Source organism: Bactrocera tryoni, chromosome 4 (assembly GCF_016617805.1).
Source record: "Bactrocera tryoni isolate S06 chromosome 4, CSIRO_BtryS06_freeze2, whole genome shotgun sequence".
Taxonomy (NCBI): Eukaryota; Metazoa; Arthropoda; class Insecta; order Diptera; family Tephritidae; genus Bactrocera; species Bactrocera tryoni.
In genome coordinates, this window is record NC_052502.1 from 65,305,210 (window position 1) to 65,327,864 (window position 22,655).

Here is a 22,655-nt window from a genome sequence, read left to right on the forward strand (position 1 = left end):
ATCGCAATTTTCGACGACAGGCCTTCCGGAGCGTGGCGCAACTTCGACCACCTCTACACCAGAACGAAAACGTTGAAGCCATCGCTGTGCGGTGGAAAAGGAAACTGTATCGGGTCCATAAACTGCACAAATTTTATTGGCGGCTTGAGATGCATTTTTGCCTTTATCGTTTTAGTACTGTAAAATATGCCGTATTTTCGCTTTATTTTGCTCCATGTTTGCGACGCTATAACTCACGAACGACTTAAAAGAAACGACAATCAATCAAACACGTGTTAGCGCGTGAAATGAGCTTTCCAAAATGGTATTGCATGACCGAATGCGTCGAATAAAACTAGAAGTACGCGCTTTCAGCGCCAACTAGCGAAAATACCGCAAGACTCTTTTGACAACCCATTATATTTGTTTCAACGGGTAGCATTAACGTTTTCCTAGTTCTTCTACCGACAATAAATGAAAGAAAAATTTTAGCAGCCGTTCAGGTTCAAATAATTTCGCAATATTAAAAATGAAAAAAATTTGCTTAGAAGCTATTAAAAATCACTAACAAAAGTTATTTTTTTTAGCTCAGCTAATTTTTCGAACTGTTTTTCAAAATGACATTATCCTATTCCAAAAAGTATTTGACGCTAACATATTTGTAACTCACATAAAATACTTTTTTCTACCCAAAATATATACATAACCTCAAAATTTACAAAATATAAATTTTATTTATTTCGTTTGCTCTTCTCCTTCCAGCTATGCAAAGGATAATGACCTGTCAAGGTGAGTCAATTTATTTATTATTTAAATTGCGACATTTTTACGCCGAACTTTCGTACCGTGACACAAATCAAATGTCCTAAACTTTATTTTTGACACCGAGCACAAACAACTCGTCGCAATTTTTATTCGTTTGTCACTTGTTTCTTACACTGTTTTTGTACTTTCACTGTTATTTGCCTAACTTGCTCACTCTCTCGCTCGCGCTCTGACAATTTATTTAACGGAAATGAAATGAAAAATGAATTTGGGTCAAATGTCATGCGAAATTGCCAACTAGCGGTTGACCAAGCAGCTTAAGCCACCCGCAAGCAACAACAAATTGCATATAAAATCCTTTATGGCGCATTACTCAGTAAACCCTTGCTTATTTAGGGGCTACTACTGCCTTAAATAATAGTAAAGTAGGCCAAAAGCGCTCGTAATATCGAACGTATATTTCTGTTTCAAGGGAACTGACTGCCCCTTTAAAGCACAGTGTAGCATTTTTTATCTCTCATATTTCTCATTTTTATTACCATTGCTACCTGGTCCGTTAAAGCCCTTCGCTTCTTACTTTTTGTCCAACAAATGTCTCGCCTTCAGTGGTTATCTGACTTATTTCGTTTTGACTTTTTCAATTTCGTATTCCCTCGCTGCTTTCAACCACGCGCCAACCGACAACAGTAATTTGTTTTCCTTTCCGTTTCGACCATCACTTTTCTGTTCACAACTTCCTCTTACATTTTTTATCATTTGCCCAGCAACCTACATCAAAAAATAACCAGAAATCTGCGAAGCCGCAAGTAAAAAGTGGAATATGTGCAAGATTTACTGCTTACCTCGCTTATCCAGCGCCGCTTTGCGAGCAGCTTGCTGCCACCCTGCGCCATTTGGGGTTGAGTAATGGATTAGATTCTTGATTATCGATAGTGTCCATGCGTTGCCGTCCGTGCTCTTACCGTAGAGTCGCCCCTTCTTAACCATTTCCACAACACTTTCTCTGTCACGCTAACAATTTGTGCCCCGTTCCGCTCTATTTTCTACCGAAAATCTCCAATTTTCAACGTCGAGTCCATTAACTCCGCAAGTGTTTGTTCGGCTGCTGTGTCACCGCTTACGCCTCGCTGGCCATTAGTGCCGCACCAGCCTGAGCTTCTTGCACACGATTTTTTCTTCCTCTTGTTTTTTTTTTGTTGCATCTTTCCTTGTAACATTTTGTTTGTTGTTGTCAGTTTGGTGTTTAAACATTGTTTAACATGCATTTTAATGTGACCCTTGTGGGCTCATAAAATCGGTGTGAGTTACCCATTTGCAGACTTTTCACGTGCCAAAGTCATATGTCCGCCCGGTGGACTTTGGTTTGGTCAGGTGGGTTTTACCTTTTTCTCTTTTGGATTCGATTTTATCGTTCAATGACATTGGCAAAATGTTGTTGAAATAATAGAGTCCGTTGTGGTTTGGGCTTTCCTGGGGGTTGCCACACGCAATGCAGCTGGCATACGTGTTGAAAAAGAGGTTATGTGGATAAATGAGTAAGCAACAGTTGCGGGGCGGAGTGTGAGTAATGCAATGTCGAAATTCAATAAAATTCGATGAGTAAATTTTGATGTCTGATCTCTATGGAATAATTTGAAGGTGCATTAAAGTTATGTTGTAGAGTGGCTTTCCTTATAAAAACAGCTGTAAAAATACTAAACTTATATTTAGGTTGTGATAAATAGAATGTAAGATTTGCGCTACAGATTTTTTTATATAATAACATATAATCTTTTCCTAAAATAATATAATTTCCAAATGTTACCAATATGATTGTTATAATAAAAACGTGCCTAGCTTGAAACTGAAGCCATTGACAAGTAGGAATCTTAATGATTCAACCTAAAATAATCAAATCAAAATCACAAACACAGCAGGAATTTTGAAACCCAAAGTTTCCTTTGCTCGATATTTTCTTAGAAGGTGTTCAGGCACTGAATCGTCTCTTAAAAGTAGCAGTAGATGTCTCCGATCCGCCACCACTTTTCAACTCGCTTTGGTTAAAGTTTACTTTCGTATTTGAAATTTGTCATAAAAATGGCATTGTTGCCTACTACTCCATCTCTATTTTATATAAGTTTGGCTATTCTAGATATGTATGTCAGTTTTTTGCTCGATTCGCAACTCTTTAAGTTTCTGGTTGAGTGACTAGAGGACTACTCTGTATATAATTGTATTCCCCATTAATTACATTCCACCGGTTTAAGGGAGGGGTAGGGTTTTTCACTTTCGAAAAGTCAATTTTTTTTTGTCTTATCTTATTGTTTAACATTTCAAGAATATGTCCTTAAAATTTTAAGTCGATAGAAGTAATATTCTTAGAGTTATCGTCTTATTAGTCTCCTGGCCTTTAACGCTCTAACTCTAACAGCTGCGGGCGGTCGGGACAGCAGTGCAGCTTTAAACGCATTTTTCTCAAAACTACTTTTCAAAGTACGTGTTCACTGTCACTTCAAAACTACTTGATCGATTCATTTCAAACATTTTTAACATATAAAATACCGCCCCCAACGTTTATTAAATTTTTTTTTTCATTAAGAGTGTTTTCCACCCACAAAATGGCGGAATTTTTAGTGGAAAGTAACAGTTTACACTTTAGATGGCCGCCATTAGTTTTTGAATGCAAAAAAATTATCAGAGAACGTTGGGGGAAGATTTGATTATAGTTTAACTAATTTTTCTTTATTTTTTATCATCGGATAATTTCCAGCCGAGTTATGGTGAAACCGCAAAGTGTTTTTTCTCAAGATGTTCTGGGAGAAGCTCTGATACCGGCTTATGCCTCAATATTTCTGCTTGAAAAAATTACCTTACATTGTCAGAAGTGTGTTCCATAATGTGCAAAAGGTCCGAATAAAATTACTCAATCCAGATTTGAGAAATAAATTCACAAAAAAAGTCGTTTTTTTACCGCGAAAAGCTCGGCACTGATCAACAACGTCCGGTGTGTTTTACGTGGATACCTGCTGACGACAGTCTTACTCCACGGCGCTCAAAAGCACAGCGGATCAAATCAATGCGTTGATCAGCACCCTGAGAATGCTAAGCATTTTCAGTACCAATTGGCAGTGTGGCACACTAACCACCTTGGTCGGGTACGAGGCCCATCTAAAACCTCTGCCGTACTCTGGGTCCGCCACCCGGCCGCAGTGCGACTCCACATTGGACTAATGTCCTTCCTGCATTTAGGTTTAAACCACAGCCACCATGAATCTCCCCAAAGGGCCAAACCCAATGAGCAGACTGAAGCGAACTCCAGGGGTGGCTGCTCCCCGTGGTACCATGTTTTAGTCTTTGGTCTGACCTGTAGCCCAAGCTTGCGCTTAAGCTACTGCCAGTCGAGCCCCTAAGAATTCCTAGGAATCCTTAAGAACCCGGCTGTATGAGTGTTGTTGCGGCTTGAAACTCTAGTATTTGTTATATAATTGCAAACCCATTTGAAGAATATAATATCATTTCGAGCTATTATTATAGCACTTTTCCGACTTTAGACCATGCTGACATTTAAAACAGACCTGTACTGGTCAGACATAGTGCATTTGGCTTTTAGTCGCCTCTTACGACAGGCATGCCTTGCCGCGGGAATATTCGTTTTCCCCCCCTCCCCCGCAGGGGGAGCGCTGATCAACAGAAGCCAATGTGTTTTTACGTGAATACCTGTCTTCGAAGACTCAATTCCACGGTGCTTTCTATTGCTAGAAACACATAGATCAATACAAAGCGTCGATCGTCGCGCTGATCAACAATCAGAACTTGGGCGATTGTGATATCCTTCTGGCCCAGAGTTAACCGTAAGAGCTCCTCCAAACTACTTAACAGTTTTTCGGGCACGCTTTACCAAAGCTTTATAGAGGAAGGTGAGCGGGAATCATCTTGTTACTTTTTCCTTTTTTTTCTGGCTTTTATTAGACTGAGATTGAAGTATCTCGGTTCTGATTGGACGCTGTCCAATGGGTTTACCAAAGTTGTATAGAGGAATGCGAGTTGTAGTTATTTTGTTTCTCTCTCCACTCTTTTCCGTACTCAGTGAGACTGAGGTTGCAGTATCCGAGCAAACTTAGCGAAGTGGCTTAGTGATATTAACCGCCTTAATACATTTCGTTGATCCATGAGAATCGGTCCTAGTGAGACCCATGTACTTTGGTACTAGTCTACGACCTAATCTAACCTAACCTAATACTAAGTATTCGCAGAGTCCTATCCAAACTGTCTACTTTCATTAGCTCACTCGTTTATGGTTGGACTCTTTCCTTAACGTATATGAATAGATACATCTTTTAATTTGTTCCTTTTCTTTTTTTTTAATTTTTCTTAACTTTGGAATTTAAACCTTTGCCCGATTTATTTACCCCGGTACCATGTGAAATTATTTCGCCAACACAATTGCGCCCAAGCAAGATAAGCCGACAAAAATTTAAAATAAAGACATGCACTTGTAAGGCTAAATTACCGAAACAGACAGACAAAACAAGCATTTCAATAAAACAAATCATAAAATGTGCTCTCCCAGCGAAGTGACACAACAAGGCACGCTAATAGACAGAAGTTTTCAACCAGGCCAAACGAGGGTTGTAATGGAACACTTACAGCGCAACCTTACCAAGCAACGCTTGAAAACTAGTGAAGCAGTGCCAGTTGTGTGGCATACCTTAAGGCGTTCGAACACTTTTTTCACCATTCCCCAGGCGCTTTGCGTATCTTCAACTTTCTGCGTGTACAGAACTTGCACAGGTGTTTTCACGCGCATTTACGAGGTAAAGTGTTTTAAACGACTACTTTTGAAGTGCGCGACAGCGAAAAAAACGACAGCAAACAAACGAAATGTATGTAAAGCCGCCAAAGACGCGGAAGTGTTGTGCGTGTAAATTATGCGTACCACAATAGCCGACTGCGCTAGAAGTGCTAACGACTGCCGCTGAAGACTGCGAAGGATGATGCGCGTTGCATACTTTACGGGGTACATAAACTTTTTCATATTTCGCCGCGACGTGACTGCGAACAGTTTGAAGGCAAATATACAATATATATACTTATATACTTATACGTTCCAAGCATGGCTAGCGCGAGTTTACTTACCGTTATGTTCGCGTATGATTGTTAGGAAGTGCTTCCGTGGCACTTGCGCTCCGCCTGCCATTTTTGCGGTTTACCTGCGTCAGAGAGATTTATAGACCTCCTGCATATTTGTATTTATTTTCCGGCTATGTTTGGATCTTTTTTATTATTATTCCTTTTTATTGTTTTTTGTATTATTTTATTTTACTTTTTTTTTATTTGCTCTTTATTATACTTTACTTTCCCGCTTAGCATATTTTTAGGCTTTCATGCTTGACTTCAAAATTCTTGCATAACATTTGTTGCTACAATGTATATTTATATAGATTTCTATTTTATGTACTCTATATTTTATGCCACACTCTACTCCTTTCAGCATTTATGTCAACTCTTTAGTAGCGCGCCGCTTCATACTTCACTCGAAAGCGCGCCACAAGTGCACGAGCACTTTACTGCATGTGTAGTGTTGCTGTTGCACATTTGTTGCACTACAATATTCTGAACATTTATGCTCATATGTGTCGTAAATCATAATCGAAGTGGCGTGTTTGTGAGAGGTGTATGCAAATGTGCTCCAATATTATGATTATGCAACATGCCGCGACAATAAACTCTTTCCCTTCATTCACCTTCTCCAACTCCAACTGCAGTAGATTAAGATTTTTCTAACTTTAATGGACTTTTGAGACTCTTGTAACCATGTTTAAAGTACTTAAATCTTTACCTCCGCTAACCTTAGATACTAGCCCGTAGGTTTGAAAAGCTCGCTGATGATAACTTGTTGAAGAACCGAAAAACAAGTTACAGTGCAATCATTCTGTTAAGAATATTTCTGTGCTGAATTATATTCTCCATGACTATCTACTCTCATGGCAATGCAGCGTTACTAGCCTTTAGTTCACTCACCGTGCATTCAAAGCTGGTTAAGGAGTGCCTATCTTCATTATCAATAGCATCGATTCACTTTCTGATAAGACTATCATGAGTGCCAGGCCACAATGGAATCGCAAGTAACTGTAAAGCTAACGTGCTGGTAGAGAAAGGAACTCTAGCTGCGCTATCAATAGAATGGGCATGAATAGGTGCTCCACTTTCCTCTAGACTTCGCGTTAGCTTGGTCAGCACTGGGTTTCCATCGATTCTTGCATTGTCGTAATATCCGTTTGACTCATTCATTTGACTGTATGGAAGAAGTTGAAGTGAAAACATTTGAACACTTCCTTTGAGATTGTCTCACGTTTGCGTTATCAAAGCTTAAACACATGTAAGCTCACACTTTCAGATACCCATCGAGCTAAAGAGAATCGTAATTAAACGTCAAAGCAAAGTTATATTGACCAGAAAGCGCGTTGTCAACTTTTAAGATTTGGTACAGAAGTTGCATTTAGTAGTCCAAGTGCGATCTCTGGATCAGCCATCAAACTTTACATACATCTTCTATAAGGTCACATATATTTCAATATACCAATTTGAAGTATAATTACTATGCCCGGGTTTTTTAAAGCTCAAACTCAACTGAAATTTGTTCTAATTAGTTTTGTGCTTTCGGAAAAGTCACTTATTTGGAGAGATTAGCTAGCGATCTCAAATAATCTTCATATCACAAGAGTTATTAAAGTAAAACCTTACTAAAGACGTACATAAAATTCTTATAATTGGAAATGTCTTAGACAATTATCATCAGGGATTATCAAGATCTTTGAATTCTAAATAATCAAAAAATTTTCAAAAGTAGAAAGCTGCAGTGATTCCAATATGCCTTATAGAGTGTTAATGGCAGAGTATATTATATGGTTGGTTATGATTTGATTGATTGTGATATTAAGTCATGTGTTACCATATCAAGTGATATGATATTAGGCACTAAAGCACTAACTTTTATCAGAAGAATAGTTAAATGTTCACATAGACATTAATTTATTGCAAGAAAAGTTATCATGTTGTGATATGCAATATGACATGATAATCTATTAATTTAATATGTGAAACAACTTAATGTGATGTGACATGACTTCAAATGCAGTGACGTGATAATGTGATGTAATGTTCATTATGGTTTCCAGCGGTTATTATTTAAGTCGATATAACATAGTTTAATTTGATTTAATATTAAGTAAATCACACGTCAATTTTTATATAATATCATGAGAGTTGATAACAAGTGAATTTGTGTCGTTATGATAATGACGTAGTGATTTCCAAGTATGTGATGTGATTAACTTAGCACTGTAAGACATTAATCACTTGTTGTTGACATGAAGAGTACTTAGGCTATGATGTAATACGTTTGACTTAATAGAATCACGTCTGATGTAATGTGTAAAGCAATATTCTATCGTTTGATGCTGACATGTTTTCTTAAGATTTGATGCATGTGACTTAATATATTCGATGATATATTGACTTAAAATAACTAATATTTTATTAATAATATATTATAATAATATTATTATACCCTGAACAGGGTATATTAAGTTTGTCACGAAGTTTGCAACACCCAGAAGGAAGCGTCAGAGACCCTATAAAGTATATATATAAAGGATCAGTATGTTGAGCTGAGTCGATTTAGCCATCTCCGTCTGTCTGTCCGTCTGTCTGTATATGTACGAACTAGTCCCTCAGTTTTTAAGATATCGTTTTGAAATTTTGCCAACGCCATTTTCTCTTCAAGAAGCTGCTCATTTGTTGGAACTGCCGATATCGGACCACTATAACATATAGCTGCCAAACAAACTCAACGATCGGAAAAAAATTCTTGTATGGAAAACTTTTGCATTTGACAAGATATATTCACAAAAGTTGGCACAGGTTATTTTCTGGGACAATAATGTAATCTCCGAAGAAATTGTTCAGATCGGCTTACTATAGCATATAGCTTCCATATAAACTGAACACATAGTTACTAAAAGAAATGCACCTGTGAAGGGTATATTAGCTTCGGTGCAGCCGAAGTTAATGTTTTGTTGTTTATAATTAATTTTAGCTTGAGGTTCCATCATATTAACGCGTTATAAATTAATCGATGTGACATCAAGTTATGTGTTGTTATTAGATGTGATGTGAATTATTGCATTTAACATTGCATGGGTTGAAGCGCTGCCACCCTAGTCGTCTCATTTGCTGATAAAAAACACTTGACATAATACAGCTATAAATATAATTGATGATATCACGTGATGTGGTATTATTTGATGGCGATGTACGCTGTACTAAATATGATTTATATTATAACACTTGAAGCTGACTAGGTGCGTTCTTAATATATAATTTAATGCATGTAACTTAATATTATTGATGTGATGTCAAGCGATTTTCTCTTAGTTCATGGAATTTTTGTAAGTGTGATGGGTTTTTATGACCTTAATAGCCTTACATAATTGATGTGATATCAGGTAATGTGTTCTCAATAGATGACGATATGATGTGTTGTACTTGACTAAATATTGTTGCTGTCAAATAAAGCTATGCTATATAATGCATGCGGCCTAATATCATTGATGTTATGCCGTGAGATGTTGAAATGGAATTTAACTTAGCGGGCTGGATTTTTATGACCTTGAGAGCGTAAAAAATTTAAGTGGTGCCATATCAGGTAATGTAGTGTTATGAGATGATGATGTGATAGGATAGATTTGGCCATTAATACAGCAGAGGCCGTGTAATGCTAATCTCATATGAATTTTCCTACAATTATGTGTTATTTTATCATATAAAAAGTGTTATTATACGTAATACGCTTGTGAAGCGATTTGGCTTCGAGCTTTTCGATGTAATTTCTTATAAGTTCTTTCCATATGGTAATTATTACAATAAAGCTGATACTTTACCAAGTGATATGTTAAGTTATAAGTGTTTAATGCGGCTTGTTGAATATATTTAGATCTTCTGAGGGGAACAACAACTTTTCGATGAAATTGCTCATGATTGCAGCAACATTATATAATGTAGCGAGCAATTCATGCCAAGACTTGTTACACTGATATGATGTAGCGATATGACTGATATGCTTTCGACATCTGGGATTTTTATATTGACTTTTACTCATTTTACAACAAAGTCAACACTCGATATTTAAACAAAAACCCTTAGCTAACGTTACAATTTTGTTTGTCATATGTATTCATGCCTAAAAAATTCACTTGCTGCAGCTAGCACGTTTCGTGCTTTGGCTGTCATATTGCAAATTATTTTTAGTATATATGACAATGCCAGCTCAATATTTGCCTTAGGGAAAAACGCAAGTTTTCTACGAGTTTTATTGCGCTTGTCAAAGTAGTTTCACACGCCAGCTTTTTGCATTGCTTTTTATATACGAACATTTCTATTTTTCTTTCTCCATAACTGTTTCTTCTTCTTGCTGCTCGATAAGTTTTCCAGCTTAGCATTGTTGCTTTGTATATTTCCACGTCAGTGTTGTTGTTAACCATTATATTTCAATTTGCTAGCTTACACACTTCTTACCATTCCTCAGCTATCGATCCTTCAAGTCTCACAGCAGCTCCAGGTTTTCGTTCCACGCTGCTGTCTTGAGTTTTTGCCACTCTTTGGTTTCTCATAGCTTGAAAGCACCTGCTGCTTCTCATCAGCAGCAGCTGTAGCTACACTCTACTTCTTGCTTTACTTTTATTAACACTTTTGCTCTATTCTCCTCAAGTCATTGTTACTTTCTTTATATAATACGTGTACTTGTAGATAAAATGCTACATTTCACTTCCGTTTCCGTTGGCGCACACAAACAGGTGCGCGTAAATCAATCTGTGTGCTGGTGTCAGCGACTTTCGGTTGTGTGTAGTTTTTGTATTGTCTGCGAAACTAGAACGTGCTGAGCACTTTCGCAACTGAACTGTGAAACTCTTTCGTGCAACTGCTCTTGCTCCCTTTCTGCCGCCGATTTTTTCACTCCTCTCCACCTGCAATTGAATTGCTTTCGTTGCGCTTCAAAGCTGTTTTGAGTGATTGAGTTTCGAATGAAAAATTGCTGATAAACTTTATATTTATTTCGAATATATTGTGTGCTAGTGGGTATATATATTTATATGTATGTATGTAAGCACTTTGGATATTAAGAAAAGTTCCATTGAGAAAAATAAAAACCTTTAGGTTATTTCTGTATGACACACTATTTTTTAGAGTTTACAAATAAATTTAGAAAAGAGTAAATTTTTTTTGCCAGAAATTTTCATATTTTGACTTAAGCATATTCATATTTATGGATATATATATACATAGAGAATAGATTGGACCATATACACATATGCTAAGTTTGTGGAAGCACTCTTCGATAAAAAAATATTTATATTTGAAGATTACAACAACAACAAGCTATGTTAGCGATCCAGCGAATATATCAGATCCATCTCCATCTCCAACTCTTTATGAAGAGTCGTATAGCAGTATAAAAATGTAGTGAGTAGTCGTAACCAACATCGTTCTAATGTATTGTATCTAAGCGGAAGCAATTATTTTCTAACAATAATAAGAGTTGTGGACTATTCAATCAAATGCATTTCGAATTACCACTCAAATTCTCTAAGTGGTCCGCAAAAGTTTCGGTATATAAGCACTTTATAAATAGCTTGACTTAACCTTCTTCTTCTCTGGCATTACAACCGTAAGCGCGTCTGGGCCGAGAACACACAACTTGCCAGTTGCCTCTACCCTTTGTCAGATCACGTTAGTGGTACAACCCATGTGCAGACATATTCCCATGCACTTGGTCCTTCCGTGGTCGTACTTTCTTGCGGTGTTCCGTTTCCTTGGGTCTCGAATCGAAGAAGTTTTTCGCTGGAACATTGTCTTCGATGAATATGACAATGCGCATTTCTTGGATATTTATGACTGAAGAGCTACTACAATTCGTCGTTTTCTCTTCTTCCATACTCACCGCTTACGCGGATAGCTTCAAAGACTTTGCAAAGCAGAGTTCTCTCGAATTGTCCATGTATCTGCCACCTTATATAGCACGAGAATAATAAAAGACTTAAAGATTGCAATTTTAGTTTGTCAGGCGGGGGATCTGCTTCTTAATTGCCTACCGATCAACAAGTAGCACCAGTTATCAAGAGTTTTACAGCGTTTGACCTACAGGCTTTGTTTGTTGATGAAATTTATGCTGGGTCTGAGATAGGCTAAGTCATTAATTTATTCAAATTTACAATTAACAGACCCCAAGGAACACCTATTCCTCCTTGATCGCGTTCGAGGCCGATATAAAACCTCTGCTGTGCTGTGAGTCCGGTACCCGGCCGCAATGCGACTACACACTGAACTGAACTAGAACTTCAATTCTATCTGCCTTTAGGTTTAAACCGCAGCCACCACGAATCTCCCCAAAAGGCCAAACCCAATGAGCAGATTGGAGCGAGCTCTAAGGGCTTACTGGATCCCGTGGTAACAGATTTAAGTCTCCGCTCAGACCTTGTAGCTTTTTCTACTACCAGTTGATCCAACCCTTTGGTATAAAATATATTTATTACACAATGCACTATAAAATCAGGCGAGAAACAAAAACAATCTTTTAACTTCAATAATTTTATTGTTCTCTCACACCACCGCCTTCCCCTTACTCCTAATATTGCTACAAAAGTAAACAAAATAAAATAAATCAGCAGCCATTTACTTAATGAAATGGAAACCTCAAAAAGCGCTTGCCGGCGCGCAATCAGTGGGTTGATGCAAAAGGGTTGCATCAAATATTTGCATAAAAAACGCGTGAAATGTAAATGACGATAGAATTTTTAATCCATAAAAATTTTCTATAGACTATTTGAATAGTGTGAAGAAATCTGGGACGCAATGAGCGTTTCTCTGGCATTACCAAACCTTCCTGTTATGCGTTAATATATGTATGTCTGTATGTATGCTACATATTTAAGCGCATAAAACTATGCAACACTTTCCAACATTGTAAATTGCCGCAAATGCTATTCATAAAGCGTACATGCATACACACATATTCGCTGAATGGCCGCACATTAACATCCACAATCCAAATTCATTGCCGTTAAATGTGTGCGCCTAAATGTATGCAAAGAAAAATATTGCAATTTATGCAAACGCATTGACAGTCAAACAGCAGCAGTAAGACAAGTGGGAGAATGTGTGTGTGTATATGTCACAACATTTGAATGCGAGTTGTTAGCCGCTTAGTTGCACAGTGGGATATTTTTTAAGAAAAATTTAATTATGGACATTTTATTATCTTATTTCAGTGCAGTGAAATGTTTTATTACAAATAAAATTTAATAGAAATATATAATGCTATAAGTAATGTAGTAAATTTTATAAATAAAATAAGAAATATTTATATTCTTGAATTGTAAACTTTGATATCTTTTAGGCTAAAATATTAATCAATTATAAATTCGAGAGTAATTTTGTTTCTCTATTAAAATTTTGTATAAAAAATTTAAAAGAAATTTTTTCGGAGTTTTTTGAGGTTAGAATTGTATGGTAATACTTTTAACAATATTTTTTGAGATTATGTTTATTTTCATAAATTCAAACATTTTTTTCTATTATAAAATCTTACGAGTATAAATATCCTATTCTATAACATTTCGGTTTCAATGGCTCTAAGATCCCTAAAATGTTTTTCAATGCTTTGAAGATGGGTTTGTTTTTTCTTTTGTAAATTCTTCTATAAATGGTTATATTCATATTCACCTTTGTCTTCAAATATTTTTTTATACATATTTTGCAACTATTTTGAGGTTAGTTTTATACAGTAAAAGTAGTAAGGTTAGGCTGGTATAGGAAATATTTGAAAAAATGGAATATATAATAAATAAGTTGTTTTCATAGGTATGTACACTTTTTACTCAGTTTCTTTAAAATTTTAAGGTTAGGTGTTGCCTATTTTGTAATTTCTTCCAGTGGAAGATGTACGAAATGATAATGTTTATGTCAATATTCGGTGTTATTAACAAAAATTTTACCGGCATATAAAACTAGATGTTGTTCGTCAAGGCTTTTAGAGATTAAAGACCATTTTGAGGTTAGATTTGTATGGCAGCTTCTATAAAATAACAAATTTTGCACTTTTAATGTACTCATTCTTTAAAATGTTTCTACAAATATATCGTCACATAAAATGTGATCACTTTTCATAAGTTTACAGGCGAGGGAAAAACGATATAATAGAAACCACTAATATTGAAACAAAATTAGAGTTTTCGTGAAATATTATATTAGTTATTATATATGTACATATGTAAACGATTTTCAATTTTTTTTTTTTGATACTTTTTTTTGCATTTTAGGTGAACATATGTATATTCATTTCAGGAGAATGTGTGATAACATAGACTGATTCGATTTTTTTAGGCTTCATTTGTAATATTATTATACAAATTTTAATATATTTGTTCTTTCATAATATTTCTACAAATGTACATACAGATCTGCGCCATTTCGATATTAATTTTAATGATTTAACATAATTTTATTTGAGGTTAGGTTCTATATGAGGATACGTGATGACATAGACTGATTAAACTATTTGTTTCATATTTAATTTATAATATAATCATACAAATTAGGACGAAATTTCGTAATCCCACATTCAGTGTCGCGTCTTTACGTAATTTGTAGAGCTTTAAAACATATTTGTATAATTTCTTATAATTTGTTGAGCTTTATTGAGGTTAAGTTTCTATTAACATGAAAAAATTACGTTCTATTCACAAATATTACTTTAGAAAAAAATGTTCTATAAAATTCCGGAAACATTTTTGCAACTTTACGATTTTCAATTTTAGTCTGCAATTTTTGAGGTTATGTATGAATTGCAGATGTCTGCTTGAAAAGAAACCAGTACTTATTTTCCTTTGTTTTTTTATATTACTATTATTTTATTTAATTTTTATTTTATTTAATTTTTATTTTATTATATTAATTTTTTTTTCAATTTTTTTTATTTTTCTTTTTTTTTATTTTTATTTTTAAATATTTTTTTTTTATTTTTAAATATTTTTTTGTTTCTTTTGCCTTTTATTAAATTTTACTAGCTCTGCTGCCTCTTCCTTTCACTTTTTTCCAACTTTGTATCTATTTGCACCACTGTGCATCAACAGAGTGTATTGGCATTTTGCGGCTGTCGAAATGCGCTGATTTTTCACTGTTGGCATTTGCGTTTGTCACACTCAAGCATCCCCCACTTTCTATACACACAATTCTTTCAACTTTTTTATGCCATAATTTTTCCTTCCTTTTGTTTTCCATTTGATTTTTCATGATTTTCCATGCTCTGGCTTTGTTTGCTTTATGAATTTCACACTTTGTTTGCTTTGTGTCGACGAAGTGATTGCCAAGCAAAAGGGCGCAAGTCGAAATAAAAAAGCAAATAATATTAAATATTATGCCACAAGTATGCAAAGCAGCTGCCTGAATTGTTTGAGCAGTGCCCACCAACTGGTTTTTTATGGCTAACCGCCTTCGTTCTTTTTTTTTCTTACTTTTTTATTCAAGCGTAGTACTCTTGATTGCCTTATCCTTTTATTTTACATTGCCGTATACTACTTGTGGTGTCGTCTCAATTGTGACATTTGTGACGCTTCATTTACGCACATTTTCAGTCACATTTTCACTTTCATTTTGATTGTCTGGCCGCCCATTGCCTGTCTGCGGGTATAAAGACGTCTGTCGGCATGATCCTTCGTTATGAAAATTGCTAGCAAATGCCGTTGGTATTCCGGGAATGGGCAGTTTTGAGTATAGGCACGCGTCACCAGCATTTATATGTAACGGTTAATAGTTAGGTCTCCAATTTCAGTGGCACTTCAAGTGCGCAATAAGGAAGAAAAGTGTGAAAATTGCCGGATATATATATATTTTGCATTTATTTAACATATTTTTAGTGAGATTTGGTGTGAAAAGCGCTTGAATATTATGTCATTGTTTAATGCAAAGTGAGCTTTTCCTCTACCTTAATGTAGTATCTTTACTCAAAGGTCCCAAGGATTCTCATTCTACATTCTACACTTTATTATTACTGAGTAGGCTGAGTTAAAGGTAGCAATCTCATCAGTATTCGGTATTGTTTTAGTTATGAAAAATGAGTGATCAAAGTTCGCTTTATTATTGTCTTATATGTATTCATCATATTTGGCCTTAAACATGCCTATTAGTCTCTCTCGCTTATGCTTAGTGTTTTAAATATACCTAACGCTTTCGTATAAAGTTTAACTTAAAGCTTTCGTTTTCACTAATTCAAAGTGAAAAATGCCTTCTCGGGTTTAATGAGTGAGTTTTGTCAAGAGGACAACCCAAAAATCAGCTCGGATATAAACAGCAACTTTTCTTTTGATTAAAATACTAGTAATCAGTCTCTAGCTCCAACTCTATGAGCTTTGCTTCACATTGGTAACCATATCATATAAATATAAAGGTCACATCCTTCTCTTGAATTCTCTAACTGTTACGCTTATTTTCGACTAAGCTTTAAGCCGACAAAGCGGTAATCAGTGAAGTAGAAAGACATAAGATCCCTTCTTGAGCTTATACAAAATTAAGTTGAGTGTTCCAAGAAACCATTAAAATTCGGTACAAGAGCTCCATCAATTGATATAATTTTATATGTAATATATAATGCACCACACCTTCTCAGATCAATATCTTCAACTTTTTAATGATTCAGATGGATAGATAGATTAAGAATAGCAATGATTCGATATTATCAAAGGCTAGTTATTACAGAAAACCTCAAATAAAAAGTATTATTAAGGCCTTTGGCATAATATACCAAATACCTTTTACACCTTTCCTCTCTATGTACTGTTGCCTTGATATCGGGTATTATGAATTTCTTCTATACTGACAAATCATCTTTCATATCGTCCATCAGCACCGTTATCAATACATTTTGGCTATAATAAATAGGTTATTACTATTACAGGGCGTTCGCCTTTGTAGTTGGTTTGTCAAATCATTGAAAATATATATAAATACAATGTTTTGTAAATATTTACAGTAATTCATTCAAATAATCGTCTGTCACCAAATTAGCTCGATGTTTTTCATAACAAAACTTCTTTTTACGAGACATTTTGCGCTTAAAAAAATATTTTATATCCCTGTAATGAAACCAGAAACTCTGTAGGATCCAAGCTGCTCTATTCTGGTCCTAGTGGACAAGCACCGAATTGCTACGAAATCTATAATCAAGAAAACGAATCTTATTTACCCGACAGTCTCAGCAAGTTTAACAGAATGATAATGACAACAGTCTTCCAAGTGTTGTCTTAAATCACCTTCAAGACAAAATCGACAATCCATCTTAAAAACAACAACATCGGTCTCGAAATCCAACGCAGAATATCTCTTGCCAACAGGTGCTACTTCGGCCTGAGTAGTAAAGTCCTCTCTCGACGAACAAAGGCTAAACTTTCAAGTCACTCATCATCCTCGTCCTACTATATGGTGCAGAAGCATAGACGATGATAACATCGTCAAAATTAAGTCGTCATTGAGCTTTTAGCGAGTAAAGTTTGACCAATTAACGATTAAGGAAGCTTAATTAATTAGAATAAAAAAATTCTAAAGCCTTTTGGTGCATTATAACGACGGAATACCCGAAAAGTTAGAGACTTACTTCTGATTCTAATTATCCACTATGGTCCGGCGTCACCCTTTAAGTATTTTCTTAACGCCAAGCTTAATGTAGTAAACAGTAAGCACGGCACTTCATTGTTTTAAGACAATAAGATTATATAATTATACTATATAATGAGTTTAGAGCTTAGGATGGATGGAACCGAAATTCCTTTCCTTTAGAACCCTCTTCTGATTTCAAACCTTTATTGATTTAACCTTTCAGTAATTTCTTAATGCAACGCGAACTAGCCGAGTTCATAAAATGGTTTTGTTCGCTCAAAGGTATACTAAGACTAATTTCTTTGGCATTTCTTATAGGATTTAAATTTATTTGAGCATACGTTGCTGTGGCACTCATCACGGTATTAGCAGTCAGACTTAATTAAAAGCTTAAAGTGACTCATTCTTGTACATGTTTTTAAGAATATGGAACTAAATGTTAATTTGAAATAAACACCTCTCGACTTAATGCCAAAAAATATCAGTTCTTCAGCTCAAAATATCTGTAAACTATTTTCGAAAGCCTTCTATGAAATTAGAAACTTATTACTTTCATAAGGTATTAGTAAAGCAAATATAAGGAAGATATAAAAATTGATTATCCGAACCGTCTCTCTCCGCATGGAGGTTTTCTTTTCGCTTCCTTTAGATCACCTTGATAATTATTGCACCGTATCTCGGAGTTATCCCAGATAAAAACTATGCTAGAGAGAACTCACAGACAGCAGGTTTTTTAAAATCCTTCAAAACTGGGACTCCAGAAGAGCCATTGCATCAATGATGACCAAGTGGTCTATTGGAACTATCCGCAACATCCGACCAATACACATACGGGCCGGCTCATGATTTTAGACCATTGGAGCCGGACGCCGCCTCGGTGGATCCAACGGCGAAATCTGCATATTCACCTAGGAATCAAAGGGTGAAATAAAAACAGCTGCGGGCTACTAATGTAGTAATCAATACGCATAAGGAAGCTTCAAACGAAATGACTACAATTCAATCTTTCAGAGTGAAATTGTAGGTGTAACAGAATGTGTCAAGTGAGCTTCTGCTCTAACGAACAACTCTATATACATACCTTGTAGTGGGTAACCAAGCGTTAAGCTTTCTGTAACGCCAATACTAAATTTTACTGCATAAGGTTAAGCAAGCAAGCAGGTATTGCCCTGCACTCTCAGTAGGTAAAGCGGTTAATATCATCTGGATTCCCAGCTCTCAGTTAATATCATCTGGTTTCTAAGTCATATCGAGCAGCTCGATCCCCTAAAAGGCAGCTGGAAACTATTTGCAAAATCTGTCATAAACCATTCAGTTCCTTCAAGGCTTTTTTGAAGCAATGATGCCTCGAACAACTCGAGTCTTGGAACACCAGCAACACGTGGCATACCACAAAGTTACTTTGGAGTAGTGTTGATGGTAGGCAGGCCAATCAGCTTATACTTCAAGGAAAAAGCTAACTTTATAATATTGTAGGGGTCATCACAAGGCACCTACTCTTAAAATCACATCTTGGATTGAAAAAGTGGATACGCCGAAATGCAGAGCATGCGCGGAGGATGATGAGATGCTAGAATATTACATTTGCGAATTCCTACCCTTCTGCCTAATGAGATGGGACATATTCTACGGCTTCCAATGATACATTGGGCTGATGGTGTGGAAAATAATTATGTATTTTACCAAGTCCACTGAGTAGTTGGAGGCTGAACTTTGTTACCACCAGAAAGCTCAATGTGTCAAGTGCGTCCGACTGCGGTTTGGAGCTCACTTGCCTCCTTTTTCAACTAACCAACCCAGAAAAAGTAAATTTTTTTCTTTTTTCGATAGAATTTTATATGTTTCAATTGTCAATGTTGTTCAAATTTGTTCTCAGGCCCACCAAAGCAGTGAAAGTTCACAAATTATTTGTCGCTAATTTTAAATTTCAATTATATAAAATTCTAACTTATGATTTATTTTCAAATTTCCGCTTTTTCGCATTAAATGCGCAAAATATACTGGATTAGGTATGTATAAAAAGTATACGCCTACCACTCTACCCAAAACTCTCCCATGGTGAACAATCATGTTCACCACATAACAATGCCAATTATGTGCCCAATTGACTGTCAAATTGACCGTAAACATATTTAGACATTTTATTATATTTTCTACAATAAAAAACTAGCCAAATCATACAATCAGATTTACAAAAAAAAAACATGCTTCCAACAACAAAAGTATTGAGCTAGACAAATATTAGCAAGACCCATGAACGTTTGTAGCACTGTCAATGTATTGCTATGTAAATAAAAGGTAGTCTCGTGCGGGCGCACAAATTTCCTAAAAGTTTTTGTTGTCATTGAACTACATAAAATTGAAGTTTCAAATCAATTTCGAAGCTCACTAAACTTTTGACAAAGCGAAAATGTTTACTTCACTCCAGCCATGTGTGTTTGCGCGCTTAAGGGGCGTAACAGCTGTTCAGTTCGCATAGCAAACGAGAAAAAGGAAAAATAAGTAAAAGTAGCAAGAGGCAAGTGAAAGCGGTAGATTGGGCACTTTTCCTCGGGCAAATTAGGCGCATAAAATATTAGAAAATGAAAGCAAATTTGTGCACCTTTTTTGACACTAAAATTTGACGAAAGTGTTTTTTCGTTTTAACGCGGGCAGCACTTGCACTAATGCGGCCATTTTACGGTTATTACGCACGCCCTGGAAAATTTGTGGCCAGACATAAGTGAAATATTGCCATGGAAGTTTTTACTTAAAATTTGCTGGTCATGAATTATAACCGTTATTAGGAAAATCGCTTCGAAACTTACTAAAATGCTTTTAAGCTAATTTTGAGCTGTGAGTCACTTGTGTCACTTAAACACAACTTCTCTCACTGGATGTAAGCTTAGTAGCAATAAGGGTATTTTTGAAAGGTTGCCACCTGTTTAATTTTTTCATTGATACTGATTGCAAGCTTAGAAACAATATAAATGCTTTTGATGAGTTGCCGCCTGTTTAATTTTTTTACGAAATTAAATATTTATTGGACGAGGAGAAGATGCATGCAATATTATAGTACACGATGCGTCCTTGTCAACTCAGAAAAGTTGCCACCTATTTCAAAAACTGAAAATAATTTTTTCTTAAGATTTTTGACTTTATGATTACAATATTCCTATCAAATAAAAGCATTTAAAAAAACCTAATGTTTGCAAATACATATATTTTGCGGAGAGTTGCCACTTGTTTGATTTTTTCTTATAAAGTTAAATAATTGTTGAGTTATTGAACATCCACCCACTGGTTGCAAGCTTGGCAGCCATATACGTATTTTTGAGGAGTTGCCACCTGTTTCATTTTTTCTTATGAAGTTAAATATTGGTTGAGTTATTAAACATATTCTCACTGCAAGCGTAGAAAATATATAAGTATTTTTTGTGGAGTGGCCACCTGTTTAATTTTTTCCCATGAAATTAAATAATTATTGAACGAGAAGAAATTTAAATTAATTTTCTTAAGTTAAATTGATTATAAAAATATTGCTATCAAAATAAAACGTTTAAAAATAAAAACTATTAATTGCATACACTTTGAGTAGAGTTGCCATTTGCTTAAATTAATTTTTTTAGTTAGAAAATTAAAAAAAAAATTTATAATTGTAAATGAAAATCAAAGGTTGCCACCTTTTTTTTATTTTTATTTTTAAGCCAAACTGAGCAACTTAATTCAACTCTCCAATACTAGACAAAAAATTAAAAATTTATTCGAGAAATATTTGGATTACATATGTATGTACATTGATATGTTTTCAGCAGTGCTGCCACCTATTTAAATAGTACAAACTGTAAGATTATAACGGTAAAATTCCTCGCCCAAACGTACGAACCTAGTGGTTTTAAGTTCAGTCAACTTCTAACGCCATTATAAAGATCAAGAAATTGACTGCTTTAGCGTTTCTCGCAGCTTTTTCTATACTTACTCAGTCTGCAGTTTCATAAATATGTATGTATGTTTGTATGTAAACATATACCTCCCTCCATCCAAAGAGATTAAACTTAATTTGCTCTGCCATATTCCCCATGCATTAGTTGGAAAGTTTCTGGAATTAAACTTTCTTTGCTATCACTACCACAACTATTAAAACAACAATAGAAACAACATGCAACAATTGAAGTTCATATAAAACTTTTTCACTAATTAAGTAATTGCTTTTTGCTGCACGCACCAACAACAACCACATACATATGTGCCACACAGAGTCTTAGCACACTTATCGCGTTGCCTTTAATCAAGTCACAATGTCTTGGTCTTACGCAGATAAGCCTCCCCCTCAACTCACAGGCGTCTGCCACTATCAACTCAGCCGAGCTGTCCGTCCGCTGCGTGCTAATCGATTTGGAAAGCGCTAAGTAGGAAACACCATTCCTAAATCGCTTCACCCACACCACTTCGCACAGCCTCTGGCAGTTGCCACATATCTTATCTGCACAACTTGCCGCACTTCGCGTCTCCGCTTAAAGTTCCATGCACACGTCTTGCCAACTTTTCTCATTTTTCCGCGTTTTTAGTCGAAAATGCCTTCGCCGTTCAGCCGCGTATAGTTTGCAAGAGCAAAAGTTAAATTGATACTTAAATATTGATGATTGGAAAAGCACGAACGAGAATGCTGCAGCCTTCAAGTGCAAACAGCAATAAATTCAAAGTGTTTACGGCTGTTCTAACCTAGTTTTATTGCCGATTCTCGGGTTGTTGGCGTTTGGAGCAGAGAAATTTTGCTCCTTATTACTTTTTTTCAGTTTATATTCTTTTCGCATTTTTATTTTTTTTTATTTTTTGGCCCCATTTGAGCTTAAGTGATGATTCACTGTCACTGCAAAGTGGGTAAGGGCATGGATAAACCAATTTTAGAGATGGGAGGAGTATTTTCTTATAAAGATAAAGTGGCTAAAGTTTATATAGGAACCACTTTTTTTCTTAAAAAGCTTAAGAAGGCTTAAATTAGAATCGTACATGGTAGGCTTAACAGGAAATGATAAGTGATCATATCTGGAAAAATTAATGGGAGGTTAGGCTTGGACATAAATAAGACTATATATAAGCTCATTATAATTACATAATTACATCATTATTCTGATATTAGTATTCTTAAAGTATGGAAGAGACAGCATATGACCCTGATAAGCAAAGGCAAAGAAGAGCCAGAAATACCTTTAGCAGGCAGATCTCTTTTTCGGAGACGAACTACT

At 35.5% G+C, this 22,655-nt stretch overlaps 1 protein-coding gene across 1 annotated transcript in view; it reads left to right on the top strand.

Moving 5' to 3' along the window:
* Positions 1–22,655, top strand: part of LOC120773381 (protein sprint) — a 389,939-nt gene that overhangs the window by 67,102 nt on the left and 300,182 nt on the right. Inside the window, exon 2 of the mRNA XM_040102210.1 lies at positions 742–768. Within this exon, the coding sequence (XP_039958144.1) occupies positions 742–768 (27 nt within the window). The remainder of the gene's footprint in view (positions 1–741; positions 769–22,655) is intronic.